This window comes from Hordeum vulgare, chromosome 3H (assembly GCF_904849725.1).
Source record: "Hordeum vulgare subsp. vulgare chromosome 3H, MorexV3_pseudomolecules_assembly, whole genome shotgun sequence".
NCBI lineage: Eukaryota > Viridiplantae > Streptophyta > Magnoliopsida > Poales > Poaceae > Hordeum > Hordeum vulgare.
Genome location: NC_058520.1, coordinates 7,641,992 through 7,657,225, shown reverse-complemented (window position 1 = coordinate 7,657,225; position 15,234 = coordinate 7,641,992). Strand labels below are relative to the sequence as shown.

General features: G+C 40.1%; 1 protein-coding gene across 1 annotated transcript; it reads left to right on the top strand.

Annotated features, from left to right (window-relative positions):
• The first annotated feature begins 7,405 nt into the window (after positions 1–7,405).
• Positions 7,406–9,183, top strand: LOC123439189 (zinc finger protein STAMENLESS 1-like). Its single transcript, XM_045115930.1, has 5 exons — positions 7,406–7,516; positions 7,898–8,028; positions 8,132–8,254; positions 8,342–8,429; positions 8,534–9,183. Coding segments are annotated over exons 1-5 (804 nt in total). The 5' UTR covers positions 7,406–7,514; the 3' UTR covers positions 8,994–9,183.
• Positions 9,184–15,234: the final 6,051 nt, after the last annotated feature.

Here is a 15,234-nt window from a genome sequence, read left to right as displayed (position 1 = left end):
GCCTCCACTTGATATAGATTTCCTGAAAATCCAAAAACCAGTAGAAAGAAAAACATAACACTAGGCAATGGGTTAACAGATTAGTTCCAAAAAATGATATAGAAGTACACCAAAACAATATAAAATCATTGTAAACATGTCATGAATACTTCATAAATTATATATTCTTTGGAGATGTATCACCATCCCCAATCTTAATTCTTGCTCGTCCTCGAGGAGACACATGATAAAATAAAAAATTATGAAGTGTGAAAACTAGAGTATTGTATAAGTTTGATCAACGATAATTCTAATCATTTTTCTAGCATCATTATGTATCATAAACAATAGTTCATTTCTCATAAAACTTCTAATGATCAAGTAGCACACTATCACTAGTAGAAAACGGGGCTATAGTCCCGGTTCTCCAACCGGAGAACCGAGACTATTAACATGGGACTAAATTCATTTTTTTTACTTTTTATGATTTTCAAATCATTAAGTTATTTGACAATTTAATCTCTAATCACTCCTACTCACTGCTCCATCGTGGAGCACTCATTTCAAATCGTCTAGTCAGTCACTTCACTCATTTCAAATCATCTAACTTCCCGACCGGTCACACATCCTCTCACCAATCCAGCCCAAGCACGCTTAACTTTCCGATTCTATCTCCACTAGTTTCTAAGTCTCCACTTGTTGTTTTCTTCATAATAGTAAACTATCAATCCTATTAACCCTTAGGTCTTGATGTTACATGATTTAATTTTTTGAATTCCAAACAATTATTAAAATAAACAACATTAATTAATTTAAAAACTTCAAAAAAAGAAAAAGAATCAAAAAACACTCAAATAATTCTTAAAAAGCATAAAAACAAAAAATCCAAAATAACTAAAAAGTACAAAATAAAATAAGTAATAATAATAATAATGAATTTCAATGAAAATAAAATAAGTAATAATATTATTTTATTCATTTTTTGCCATTTATTCATTTAATATGGCATAATTAATATCTTTAAATCGATAAATTGAAATTCGACAAATAACATATCCATTACTATCAGAAAAATTTGAGGAATCCAAATATGACACCCTTTTTAAAATAAAATTAGAAACAACTAACGTAGCAACAAAGTAATATTAACTAATTAGAAAAACAAAATTATTGTCAAACAACAGAAACTAAAGTTAATTATATTAAAGTGGCAAAAAGAATTACTTTATAAATTTTAATATAGCAAAACTAATTCTACCAACTAAAGTGCCAACTTTCAACCTTTTCAGTGTTTATTTGTATTGCTTTTTAATTTCAGGGTCATTTAGCTCAAAAAACCATTAGATGCATGAAAATTAGGAAATGAAGTTAGAAAGGGTTGAAATTTGAAGATGTTTTTTAGAATGGTGCATATTGAATGCACAAAAAGCCTGGAGTTCAAATAAGTTAAAAAACCAAATGTCTTTGTAACACATGAGTTTTCGTCTGAAACCCTCATACTTCGAAGGAGATGGTCCAGTTTGTACACGAAGTGCATCCAGTTTTTATTGTAACCCTCTCAACTTTTTAGCACATGCTATGTGGTCTAAATGATTATACCATGCCAAGTTTCAACCTTTTCAGTGTCCATTTGTATTGCTTTCTAATTTCAGGGTCATTTGGCTCAAAAAAACATTCAATGCATGAAAGGTAGCAAATGAAGTTAGAAAGGGTTGAAATTTCAAGATGTGGCTTAGAATGGTGCATAGTGAATGCACAAAAATTCTGGAGTTTAAATAAGTTTTCAAAAATGAAATGTCTTTGTAACAGATGAGTTTTCGTTTGAAACCCTCATACTTCAAAGGAGATGGTCTAGTTTGTACACGAAGTGCATCCATTTTTTGTTGTAACCCTCTCAACTTTTTAGCACAATGTGGTTGAAATGATGATACCATGCGAGGTTTCAACCTTTTCATTGTTCATTTGTATTGCTTTTTAATTTCAGGGTCATTTAGCTCAAAAAAATATTAAATGCATCAAAAGTAGCAAATGAAGTTAGAAAGTGATGAAATTTGAAGATGTGGCTTAAAATGGTGCATAGTGAATGCACAAAAAGTATGGAATTGAAATAAGTTAAAAAAATAAAATGTCTTTGTAACAGTTGAGTTTTCGTGTGAAACCCTCATACTTTGAAGGAGATGGTCCAGTTTGTATACAAAGTGCATCCAGTTTTTGTTGTAACCTTCTCAACTTTTTTTCACATGCTATGTGGTCTAAATGATGATAACATGCCAAGTTTCAACATTTTTAGTGTTCATTTGTATTTCTTTTTAATTTCAGGGTCATTCAGCTCAAAAAATCATTAGATGCATGAAAAGTAGAAAATGAAGTTAGAAAGGTTGAAATTTGAAGATATGGCTTAGAATGGTGCATAGTGAATGCACAAAAAGTCTAGAGTTGAAATAAGTTAAAATAATGAAATGCCTTTGTAACAGATGGGTTTTCGTGTGAAAACCTCATACTTCGAAGGAGATGATCCAGTTTATACAAGAAGTGCATCTAGTTTTTTCTGTAACCCTCTCAACTTTTTATAACATGCTATGTGGTCAAAATTATGATAACATGTCAAGTTTCAACCTTTTCAGAGTTCATTTGTAGTGACAACAATTAAAAACAACAATTAAATGACTAAAACAACTATATAAGCAAAACACTATTGTTTTAATTAAAATCCTAATTTAAATTATTCTAAAAATAACCAAATAAATCTTAGTGTGACAACAATCTAACATGTGACTAGGAGCAAAAAGAATTAAAGTAAAAACTATTTTTAAACTCAAGTTATTCACAATCTAGGGTTTGAAGAAAATTTGAACAAATTCAAATTTAAACCATTCAATATTGAAAAGGGCACAAGCAGAAACTAGACAAAATTTTGAATCTAATGCAAAAAAGAATCACTCAAAAACATCAAATATCCTAAAAGATATAAGGAATTTAAAACATAAACTAAAAACAGAAGACAAATAGAAAAATAGAAAAGAAACTTTCAAAACCCTTTAGTCCGGGTTGGTATCTACAATCGGGACTAAAGGTTAGATCCCCTTTAGTCCCAGTTTGTATCAGCAACCGGGACTAAAGGTCTATCTCTAGTCCTGGTTGGTGATACCAACCGGGGCTAAAGGGGCTCGTAGGGGCCCGAGCCTGACGCCAGCCTAGCACCACCCCTTTAATCCCGGTTGGTAACACCAACCGGGACTAGAGGTCACAAATGAACTGAAACTAAAGCCTAGCCGTTGGAACCGGGACTAGAGGTCACATTAGTCCTGGTCCGAAATCCAACCGGGACTAATGCTTTGAACGAAAGGTCCTTTTTCTACTAGTGTATTCACATGTTAAAGTATAGATCTTGAAGTCTCATGAACTTAACAAACTACGTTCTCAATCCTCAAACAATTGCAATTCATCTTATTTTCACAACGGGTCTATGTAAGAGCCTTTGGTTTAGCAAATTTCAGATACTCGCCTATCATATAGTCTTCCATGATTGCTCACATCAAATCATATTTTCTGAACAAACAATTTCAGCCAGACATGGTTACATAGAGGAAGATAGGGGTTTAATATGACACCTCCCAACCTATGTGTCTTGGAGTTAATGTAACAATAATAAATCATGATCACATAAATCTGGATCTTTTCCCACCAGATGAGGATTTGCCAAGTAGAGACTAATTGGGGTCGGAATAAGAATACATACTATTGTCTCTTGAATAAAAGTAAAACTAAAATAAAGACTAAACGTTACAGGATAGGCCCATCGCACAGGGAACCACATGTTGGCATGCTCTTTTTGATTTCTTTGGGTGTGCAATCTCTTAATACAAAGGAACATAACTTTATATGACCTCTTAAGATAGCAACATTTATTATGGAGTCCACCATTTTATGTGTTAGCATCACAAGTTCGTACAAAGTTTATTTTCCCTTGCAATAAAAGATCAAACATATATAGAAGCAATTCTTTATTGCTTTGCACCGATGACAACTTACTTGAAGGATCTTATTCAATTCATAGGTAGGTATGATGGACTCTCATGGCAAGGAACTGGATTTTGTGGGTTTCTGAATGCACACGTAGTATCTCTATTTAGTAAGAAGTTTTGGCTAGCAAAATTTTATGAGCAAGCACCACATGTTACATGATCCATGACAAAATAACTTCAATGTGAATATAGGAAACCATAAAATATTATGTTGTCTTCCTTGTCCAACATCAACTACTTGATCAAGTTTCGAGATAATTAATGGGGGCTCACAATCATAGAATATGTCCAAGATACTCTATTTATATGTGAATTCTCTCTTCCTTTATTATTCTTTCATGAATTGTCTGAATGACCAATGGTATGTTTGTACTTCCTACCCTATCATGTGAAATCACTACTCCCATCAGATAAGAATATGAATTCTATATAATTTCAGATTTTTATATTTAATCCATCAACATTTTACTCTTAGGATATAAGCGAAGCACAAGAGTAAATAGCAAACTACTCCAAGAAGATATAAGTGAAGATCAAAGAGTAGTTCAAAGATTAAGTAGCGATGTAAAGACTCTCTCTCTCTCAATAAAAGAAATCAGATATGTGAGTTGTATCAAACAGCAAACAAAACGAAAATATAAGAACACACCAAGAATAACACATATTATGTGAACACATAAAAGTTGAGGATCAACCGAGACTAACCGATAGTTATTGTAGGGGTGAGTGTAGTGTGAGCTTCTGCGTCGGTACCGTGTTCCTAAAAAGTAGCGGTGCTCGATTGTTTATGTGTTCTGGTCACAAAGCGGCTAGTAACCTGGTGGGGGAGGCCAAATTTTGCGAGATCAGAAGACCAATTATGATTGTAAAGGACTATCTAAGAAAAAATTGAACTTCATGGGAGCCCACACACTTCCGATCAGTTCGTCCCAATCACACTATGTGCGACCTGCAAATGCCACCTCGTAGGCAACTTTTGTAGAGTGACTGTCGGAACGGCCCACTTCAAAATGCAATGATCCGCGCCTCACAGATCGGACATCCTGAGACCCGCAACCAGATTTCAGTGAATTGGAGGATTGCCACCGTTGAGAGATGCCCCTGGAGATCACACACCCAGGAAGAGTACATCATCCCCTCCCCGAGAGATGCATATACTACATGATCCCTCCCAGGTTTAGCGATTCCCGACTTCAGATTTACATCCACTGCCTCGTCGATCTCCCATGTTCTCCTTACCGATCCAACCCCCAACACTCGCTCAATAAGCTATCTCTACAGTTTCACAAAATTGTGCCCCTCCTGTTGTCCTACATTGTAAGCTCAGGTAGCTCCAATGTGTCTCGGCTGTAGGTGACGCACCCCCTGCCCGCCCACTCACCCATCCAAGGAGTAGATCCTATCGTATTCGATGAGATCGTCATACTACACCTCTCCTTTTATGTGATGTTTATTGAAGGCCCGACGAGTTTGTGCACGTCTAGGTGAGGAAAAGAATGTAAGAACCATGTCTTTAAATAAAATGGCAAGTCTACTGGGTCAACATAATTGTGCATCGGGATTTATTTGATTGCAAGAGGAAAAAAATAATGGAACTTTTTGAGGGGTTTATGTTAATGAAAAAATGCTATGACACTGGGTGCAAAGGAATTCCTAGGTAGAAATAAATAAATGGCATGAGAGAGAAGCCCCATGACATGTAAAATAAAAGAATGGTGAGACAATAATAGAATGGTGACACAGCCAGGGATGCATGTGACCGCCGAGGTCGATCCCCGGTTGGCACCATTACACGGTCTAGAATTGTTCCTATAGTACCCAATCCTAAAATCAAAATGCTCACATAGATAAGAAATCATAATGTTCCGAATCTTGCAAATTTCGTATGAAGATCCTTTGATAAAAGATGCAGCTAATTAAACACGGTAAGAAAACAAATGAAAAACCATGTACTTCTATACATTCCATTGCCAGCATTCATGGGGTCCTATATGTCACTTGTACAACTAAAGCTCAATCATGTCTCATATTTAGCATACATGTGCAGAACAGCTAGCCGTCCAAAGGCACTTTTTACTGCCCATCTGCTCTACTAGCTAGCTGATCTTCTTGATCCCAACAGCACAAATACAAAACAAAACTAGCTTGTTTCTCTTTTGTTCTTGTTCCCCCTGATCTATCTATCCACCCTAAACTCGCAGTAGTACTACTTGACAAGAGCATGCAGGGCGCCATCGTGCTGCTGCATGCTGTAGCTAGGTAGCCCTCAAAGGCTAAGTAAGCATGCATGCATGCACCTGTAGGACCCCTAGCTGGCCACCTCTTGTGTTTGTATATACCCTTCTCAACTAAATACCCAGCCAGGACTTTGTAAGAGGTGCCCTTGTCTTTATTACTGCTCTCTCTCTCCTCAAGCTGCATGCATGCCCTACTAGCTAAGCCAGACACAGGGTGAGAGAGGGATGGAGATGAGAACGATGGATGCAAGCATAGGACATACTACAAGGCCTAGCTATTACCTATACACATGAGTGCAGATGTATGTGTGCATGTGTGATGTTTCGTGTGTTTGCTTGCACAAGATTTATGGAGAGAGAGAGAGAGAAGCGTGGCTTGCTCCATTAATGATTCATGCAGGGGTAGTCGTCGTCTCAGCGTATATGTTGCTGGTTGCAAATAGATACACAGTGGAGTGTTAAGTGTAGTGGTTTTGTGGGGCTTCCTTTCCTGCCTAGTGTGGTGCATAGTGACCTATACACTCTCAAACCGAACACAGAGATCAGATTCACTCATGCAATGCTTGTTCTCTCTCTCTCCTCTCTCTCTCACTCTCTCTCTCTCTCTCTAGGATTCTAGGTGATGAAGAGGGGGCCAAGAGAGAGAAAGGATAGCAACACTGCTACAGCTTCGCTTTGGATTGCAATCGTCACAGAATCCAAGAATCACATTTGCTTCTTTCGCGCACACAGCATCTTGAAGAGGGATCTAGAGAGAGAGAGAGAGAGAGCGAGCGCGGTGTATGTAGCTGTAGCAGGGTTGTAGTTGTAGGTGTGTGTGAATGTGTGACAGGAGAGAGAAAGGGGCGGCTGTGTGCAGAGGTGAAACTGATAGAGAACTTTCAGGCTCCTCTCTCTCTCTCCACCCAAACCTCTAGTGCCGCTTCTCACACTCTATCTCTACACACCCCAAACCAACACTTTAAGACTGCCTTTCCCCCCCAATGCATTTGATGTTCCCAAACTGCAGTGGCTTTTTGCTTTGGTGTCATGATGATACTAAATCAATAATATTTCTAGTACTACTTCTCTCTCTCTCTCTCTCGCTCGCTCTCTCGCTGGCTCGTTCTCTCTCTCTACACACACACCACCCCACCACCACCCGATATATATCCCCTCCCTTTTCCTTTCTCCTCCGGCCGGCACCTTCCAAATCTCCATTGCATCATAGAGTGTTCAGTTGTTGCTGTTTCTTCCGCTCTCACACCACTGCTCTCTCTGCTCCTGCTCCACCATGTAAGAAGAAGCCTCTACAAGGAAGCATGCATCATCTACTTCTCCTTGTCTTGTTGTTATTGTTCATCCCCATGTTTTGTACATCTCTTCTGAAACACTACTATTCTCCCTGTGTCTTGTTTATTCATCCTCTTCTCGATCTCTTGTGTATATTTGTACATTTTTTCTCTATCATAAGCTCCTGTTGTCAAACTATCTAGCATGGATGGACCTCCATGAACAGCTTGTTTTTGTTTGGTGGTGCTAGCTACATATGTTGTGTTCTTGCTGTTGGTACTAGGCAGTACTACTTGCCTGTTGCATCCCAATCTTGCATGCAGAGTTCCTGTAGTGCTTATCATTGTGTGGATCTCCAACAACTAATCAATCATCGTTTTGAAGGATGCAAGAAGGGAGCCCTTTGGACTTGAACAACCTGCCGGAGGAGTACGGCAAGCAAGCCGTGGAGAGTTCAACGACCACCGCCGCATCCAGCGGCGCCACCGCCACCGCCACCGCCACCGACGCAACTAGTAAGAAACTCCAAGTCTCCAACAATAACTATTTCATTCGATTTGAAGATGGACTTGTATAAAAGATTAAAAGTACTAACATGTACCTGCAAATGTGTTTCAGGGATAAAGAAGAAGAGCACCGGCCGCAAGGATGAGGCCGGCAAGGTGTACGAGTGCAGGTTCTGCTCCCTCAAGTTCGGCAAGTCTCAAGCCCTAGGCGGCCACATGAACCGCCATCGCCAAGGCAAGCATCATCACTCAGATCACAGCCCTAGCTAGATGTTCCTTTCTCTTCCATGCAAAGTTGGTAATCTTACTCTTCTTCGCTCAGAGAGGGAGACCGAGACCCTCAACCGCGCCCGGCAGCTCGTCTTCGGCAACGACACCCTCTCCTCCGTCGACGTACACGCACAGATGAGGTACCTACAGTCTACAGCCATGGCCGGCCGTCTAGAACTCTCGATCGTAAAACAGATTAGGGTTTTTCCATGGCCGCCATTGCAATTTCTTTCTCTTGCTGCAGTTTCAGGGATGCGGGTATGGGAGGCAGTGCTCCATCCGTCATGCTTGGAGGAGGAGGATTCAGGGGAGGCGTCAACGGTAGCGGCGGCGGGGTCGTCGGAGACCCAAGCCACCACCCATTCCGGCCGGTGCACCCGCGGGTGTCGCCGCAGACGCCGCCGTCGTACCACTACCTCTACAGCACGACGCCGTCCGCGTTGCACCCCATGAGCTACCCGGCGACGTACGCTGCGCCTCCCCGCCAGCAGCCCCCCTCCGTTGGCGACTACGTCATCGGCCACGCCATCTCCCCCGGCGACGCAATGATGCAGCAGCAGCAGCAGCGCCGCGCTGCCGGCTTCACCTCCTGCTTCGGTGCTCCAGTCGCCGCGCGGCAGACGGCGCCGGGGAACGTACAGCCAGACCACAACTACAACTTCGGGTGCGGCGGCCACACCAGAAATGTCAATGCCTCCTCCTGAGTTGATGCAGCTAATTAGTGTAAAGAGCCAGGGAATTATTATGTTAAGATAGGCATTTTAGTTTTTGGATATCTCTCGAAGAGAGAGAACTGTCTCTGAAGTTTGATTTGCCTTGAAATTCTACTAGGTAATCAGTACTACTGCATGTTTGAACTTAATTTGCGGCTAATCTATTAATATTAGTTTTTAATTTATGTGCATTTTGGTTATTATATGGCCTTGCAGCAATTTAACTTTTTTACTTCTACTCCAAAATGTTTAAAATTGGGGAACCAGTTCTTTTCCAATTAAAAATGGCAAATATTCTTCCTATGCATGAATGCTGAATTAAAATTGGTTACACAAAATTTAGTACTATATAACATTCCCCCCGGTCCTTTTTACTCCCCATAAGATTTGTATGAAGTCAAACTTTATAAAGTTATTTATATGCAAAAATATTAACATCTACAATACTAAAGTTATTCAATATGAAAACTAAGTTCATGATATTGATTTTGATCGTGTCGAACCTGTATCAACACGTGCCTCGTAGAACGAGGAGGAATATGACCGTCGCGGAGGCGCTTACTAATGGAAGCTGGGCTGTGAGCGTTGGCCCAGACGTGGATGAGGGCACCCTTCGCGAGTATTTGACCCGTTGGTCGGCGACTGCCGTGATTCAGCTAACGCCGGACTCGCGGGACACCGTTAGATTGGCCTGGGAAGAAAATGGTCTCTATTCTGCTAGATCGGCTTATGCGGCAATTTTATGGGGCCTCGTGAGGGCAAACTATGCGGTTCTAGCCTGGAAGTCCAAGGCGCCTCTACAATGTCACTTCTTCAACTGATTGGTCGTCAGAGATAGGTGCTAGACTTCGGACGGGTTTGTGCGGCGAGAGCTTCCCCACGAGGAGGCTTGCCCCTTCTGTGATCAGGCGGGGGAGACGATCAACCACATTATGCTAACTTGTGTCTTTGCCCGAACGGTGTGGAGCGCCGTGCTTGCGGCATTGGGCAAACCTGAATGGGCACCATGACAGGGGGACTCCGTAGTGGAGTGGTTCACGACGTGCTCGTCCATGGGGATCCGGCAGAGGGATGTCACCACCATGATCTCTCTTTGTCTTTGGGAGCTATGAAAGCATAGAAACAAAATCGTCTTAGAGGGATGCCCACCATCAATAGCGACGGTGTTTTGCTCGCATTGAGGCCGAGGGCAGAGCTTGGACGAGGGTTGGGATGTTTAGGCACGACATGGCAACCTTCCTGTTTCTGCTTGCTAGGTGGGCTAGCGTGAGTAGTTAGGTCTTGGCCGGCCTTGTGAGACATGGTGGCGGTAGTGTTGTTGTCAACAAATGTAAACACACGTAAACCTTGATCACCGGTGGATGGGGCTCTTTCCCCCTCTCCTTCTTTAATGCATGATACACACGCTAGCGCATATTTCAGAAAATATATTGATTTTGTGTTGTGAATGTTGATATTTTTTCTATGAAGTTAGTCAAACTTTTTACAATTTCACTCTAGACAAATTTTGTATAGGGAGTAAAAGGACCAGAGGGATTCGACACTATGCCCAATTATTTGATTATCTAAACACAATAATTTCCCATTGTTAACGACTGAACTCATCATCAGTTTGAATAAAAAATGAGAATGGATCATTTTGCACTCAGTAGTCACTCCATTTAATTTCCGTACCTGGAGAGACGGCAAAGCAAGTTGAAAAACACAGTCAACTTGAGCTCAGAACCTGGCTTGTCAATGTCACATTAAACGTGATTTGACGTTGGCTCTGCAAGTCAACTAATGTAAAGATTGCAAAATTATGAGCTAGCCGGTTCAAAAAACTATAGTGCGTGCTGCACTGAAGTATCCTTTGGATTATGGACAACCCCGTAGTAGTACTGCTACGTGTTCTCGAAAAAGATTATGGGCAGTGCCATGCACATTGACTAGTACCGTTTTTTGATGGAACAGCTAGCTTTCCTGTCGGCGTGCGGTAGCAGCACATTAATTTCTGGTACGCAGGTAGTAGTCCGTGGGCGTTATCATTTCTGAAATCATCACCATCAAAAGGTCAACAATGCAGTTTTCTGTTTTTTCCTCTCAGGGCAGAGCTGCATATTGTTTTGGGATGCATATACTTTGATTTATCTCAACACAAGCTTTCACAATAACATAATTTTGTTCGGTTTATTCATAAGCATTACATATAAAAAAATTGTGGGCTATTGTTTTTTTGATACCATGTCAATACTCAGAATTTTAGCATTCTAATGAATTGATGATATTGCAGGATATTTAAAACATTTTCAATATATTTTTTCATGATAGTTATAGGAAACTGGCTATAAAATATCAAGAAAAATCATTATTAGCAAAATATCGCCAAAAATTGTCAGAAAAACAGAAACGGCAAAACATAACCAAACAATTAATTTTTTTTACCATTTCTTCTTACATTTATATTTCTCAAGACTAGATCAACGTGGCTAAGGACATGCCTATTACATACTAGGAATTTTGTTAAACGGAAACAGTAAATGCCAGTTGTAATCATTTATACTCCATATTTGTAATGAAGCATTTCTTTTATAATCATGGATATCTTTATCATAATTTACTTGCATGGTGAAGAATTTGTAATTTAAATATTACGTGAGTATTTTTCCTCTAGTTTTATCTAGAGTCAACAATTGTTTGAATGATAGCCCCGAGGTAGTGTGCTTAATTACGAGAAAAATTCCCATTGCAGTTCTAGGAAGTCAGATTCGGAATATAAAGAACCAATCCCAAAAGTAAATTATTTTGTTGTCAATATTGCTAATAAAAACAACAAACTTTAAGCAATTTCCCCCTCCGTTCTCTTAAAAAGTGTGCTGTTATTAGAAAATTTAACATTAACTGAATTGGAGTGGAATTTTATATTTGGTAATTTATTTAACTTTGTACTTACCATGATATGCTGGTTTCACAATTTTAAAAGTCTATTATTCTATATTTTAGTTGTGTGCTAAAGATTTTGAGATTAGGTATATTAAGTACAATTTTCTATTCTAGCGAGTCCTTGTTGCTCAAATAATCTTAGTTAATCTATGTGTAACTTTATTCTTCGATTTTCAATGATTTTATGTGAAAGGTATGAAATTCTACCACATTTTTGAGTAGTTCATCAATAATTAAGATAACTCATTTAAATTACGATTGAGATGCAACCCTTTGATTTTTAAGGGCATATAACACTTCGTCAAACTTAAGAAGTGGCGTAACTGTTCAAACGAGGGCCTGAATGGAGCCATGGTTTTTCGAAAGGTGGGAATATGAAAACATAGGATCAAGATACGATGCCCACATGAATCCTACAAAATACTATGAAAGAACTAGAAAGTATGATTCCGAATTTTAATGAATTTTTTGATGATTACAGAAATATTTAAGACCTCTAAATGTCAAGTCAGATTTGAAACTAATTTGAAAATGAAACTAAATTATGTCAAGATACAATAAATTAAGTGAATTTTGAAAGCTTAAATTACAAAAGGATCTCGAGAGGGAAAAAATCGGTGACATCCAAAAATTTAAACCCTTGCTTAGAGAATCTCCAGCCACGACTTACAAATTCGGGCCCTCAAACGTCCACGGACGCGTCCCCTATTTGTTCGTACGTGCAGTCACACTCCTCATTTTCTTCATCATATGTCCGATCATTTGCACGCAATTGATGGAGAGGAAAAGAGAGAGAAAAAATGAATAAAGAAAAGAAAAGGTGGTCATGGTTGAGGTCGCGTCCTATGTGGTGGATTGACCGGGCGCCCGGGCGCATCCGCAAGCCGTCATATTTTTTATGGATACGAGGGTTTGTTAGGGTTTTTAGGGTTTAGGGTTAGGCCGGGCATATAGAAACGATATGACGGGTCCGATTGAGTCATTTTTTCCTTCCCTCTCATGTCCTGTCACTAACCAGACGTATGAGTGGTCATTTGATGGGTCCTGTTGTGGATGCTCTTAGGGGGTGTTTGTTTCCAGGGACTTTTTGGTGTATGGACTAAAAAAAAAGCCTTTTAGTCCCATGTGAAACAATAGGAGAGACTTTTAGGGACTAAAAGGGGTATTTGGGACTAAAGGAAGAAGTCCCTATGGAAGGGTCTTTTAGCATGTCATTTAATAACTAGTACTACATTGTTAGGGGTAACATGGTCTTTTTGCATGTCATTTAGTGACCTCTAGTCCCTGTTTAGTCCATAAAAACAAACATGTAGGGACTAGGGACTTTTTAGTTGAGACTAAGGGGGTGTTTCTTTCCAGGGACTTTTTGATGTAGGGACTAAAAAAAGTCCCTTTTAGTCCCATGAGAAAGAAACAGGAGGGACTTTTAGGGACTAAAACGGGGTATTTGGGACTAAAGGAAGAAGTCCCTATGAGAGGGACTTTTTGGGACTTTTTGACACTTTTTCCAACAGCGCCCCTACTTTTAGCATGTCATTTAATAACTTCTAGTATATTACTAGGGGTAACATGGTCTTTTTGCATGTCATTTAATGACCTCTAGTCCATGTTTTGTCCTTGGAAAGAAACGGCTAGGGACTAGAGACTTTTTAGTTGAGACTAAAAAAGTCCTAGGACTTTTTAAAAGCACAGGGCCTAAGGGGGTGTTTGTTTCCAAGGACTTTTTGGTGTAGGGACTAAAAAAAGTCCCTTTTAGTCCCATGTGAAACAAACATGAGGGACTTTTAGGGCTGAAAGGGGTATTTTGAACTAAAGAAAGAAGTCCTTATGGAAGGGCCTTTTTAGGACTTTTTTTACATTTTTTCCAACAGTCCCCCTACTTGTAGCATTTTATTTAATAACAACTACTACATTACTAGGGGTAACATGGTCTTTTTATATGTTATTTAATAACCTTTAGTCCATTGTAGTCCATGAAAACAAACGGATAGGAACTAGGGACTTTTTAATTGAGACTAAAAAATCCTGGAATTTCTGAAACAAACAGGGCCTTAAAAAAAGTCCTGGAACTTCTGAAACAAAACAGGGTCTTAAAAACGCACTTCAAACCATCAATTTTGTAGGTCATCGTCTCAGATCATCAGTGAACTTTTTTCACGTGCGAGCTTCTCCAGCCCCATGCATCCATCTCCCAGGATCGACTGGGCTAGGATGTGGCCACGGTGTGCATGCGCACCTGCCCCTAACACCTAGCTATACACTACTAGCTCAAGGCCGGCCTGTAGCAGCTGGGGTAGCCGCCTAGCTAGCCCACAAAACCCTGCATGCATGTACGCCCAGGCCAACCAAATGACTGGTGGTGGTGGTGCGTGTGAGCTTCTCGATGCGTACACATACACACATGTACCCCATATCATATCGTTCGAGTTGTCAAAGTGAGCAAGCAGGCCGGCAAGCAAGCATGCCTGCCAGCCAGCCTCCTCCGATCCTAATGCTCGAGCTAGCTCCCAGTCCTACTACCACACACCCACACTGGCTTTAATCAGTGAGGCTGCTGCATGCTTCTTCATGTCATGCCCTCTGAACTGAAAGCAGCTGCCTGCAGCAAGTAGAGCTCTTCCTCTCTACACATATATACACACATATATGAAAATAATCTGTATTTTATTCTAGACGTAGTACTGTTTTGAAAGGAGAAAAGGGCCTGGAAACCTTTGCAGTTTGCAACGTTTAGGTGTTCAAGCCATGTACAGCTACTTGCATAAGTACGTACACACACATGGAGTAAACAATGGGTTGGCATAGCATGCAGCAGCCGCAGCTACTGCGGCAGCACTGCATGCATCCTAAACCTAGGCTCGTAGCTTCTGATCCGCTGTCTTCTTTTATTTTATGATCTCTAGCTGCTGCGCAGCCCCCATTTGGCACACAGATTAACAAGGGGTACAATCCAAGCACATGGAAACAAACGTCCAGATCGCACTTGCAGATCGTTCCGATCCAGAGTGGAAAAGGGGTGGTACTTGACGATAACTTGCCATGAAGAATGTGGCCGAAACTGGAAAGTGAGAAGCAATAGCAACAAAAGCAACAAAAGGAGCTTTTTTCCTTCCTTTCCTTCCTTTCTTTATTTTTTTCTTTCTTTCTTTCTTTCTTTCTTTTAGAGGAGAAATAATTGTTTCCTTCAAGGTGCACACAATTTTAATTTGAAATGTGCAGCTACTCAAACTTTCTGTATAAAGTATCAACGCCCTAGTTGCCTAAAGCTGAGGGCTTTGCTCTGGCATTTTTCCAAACATGGATGATTGTC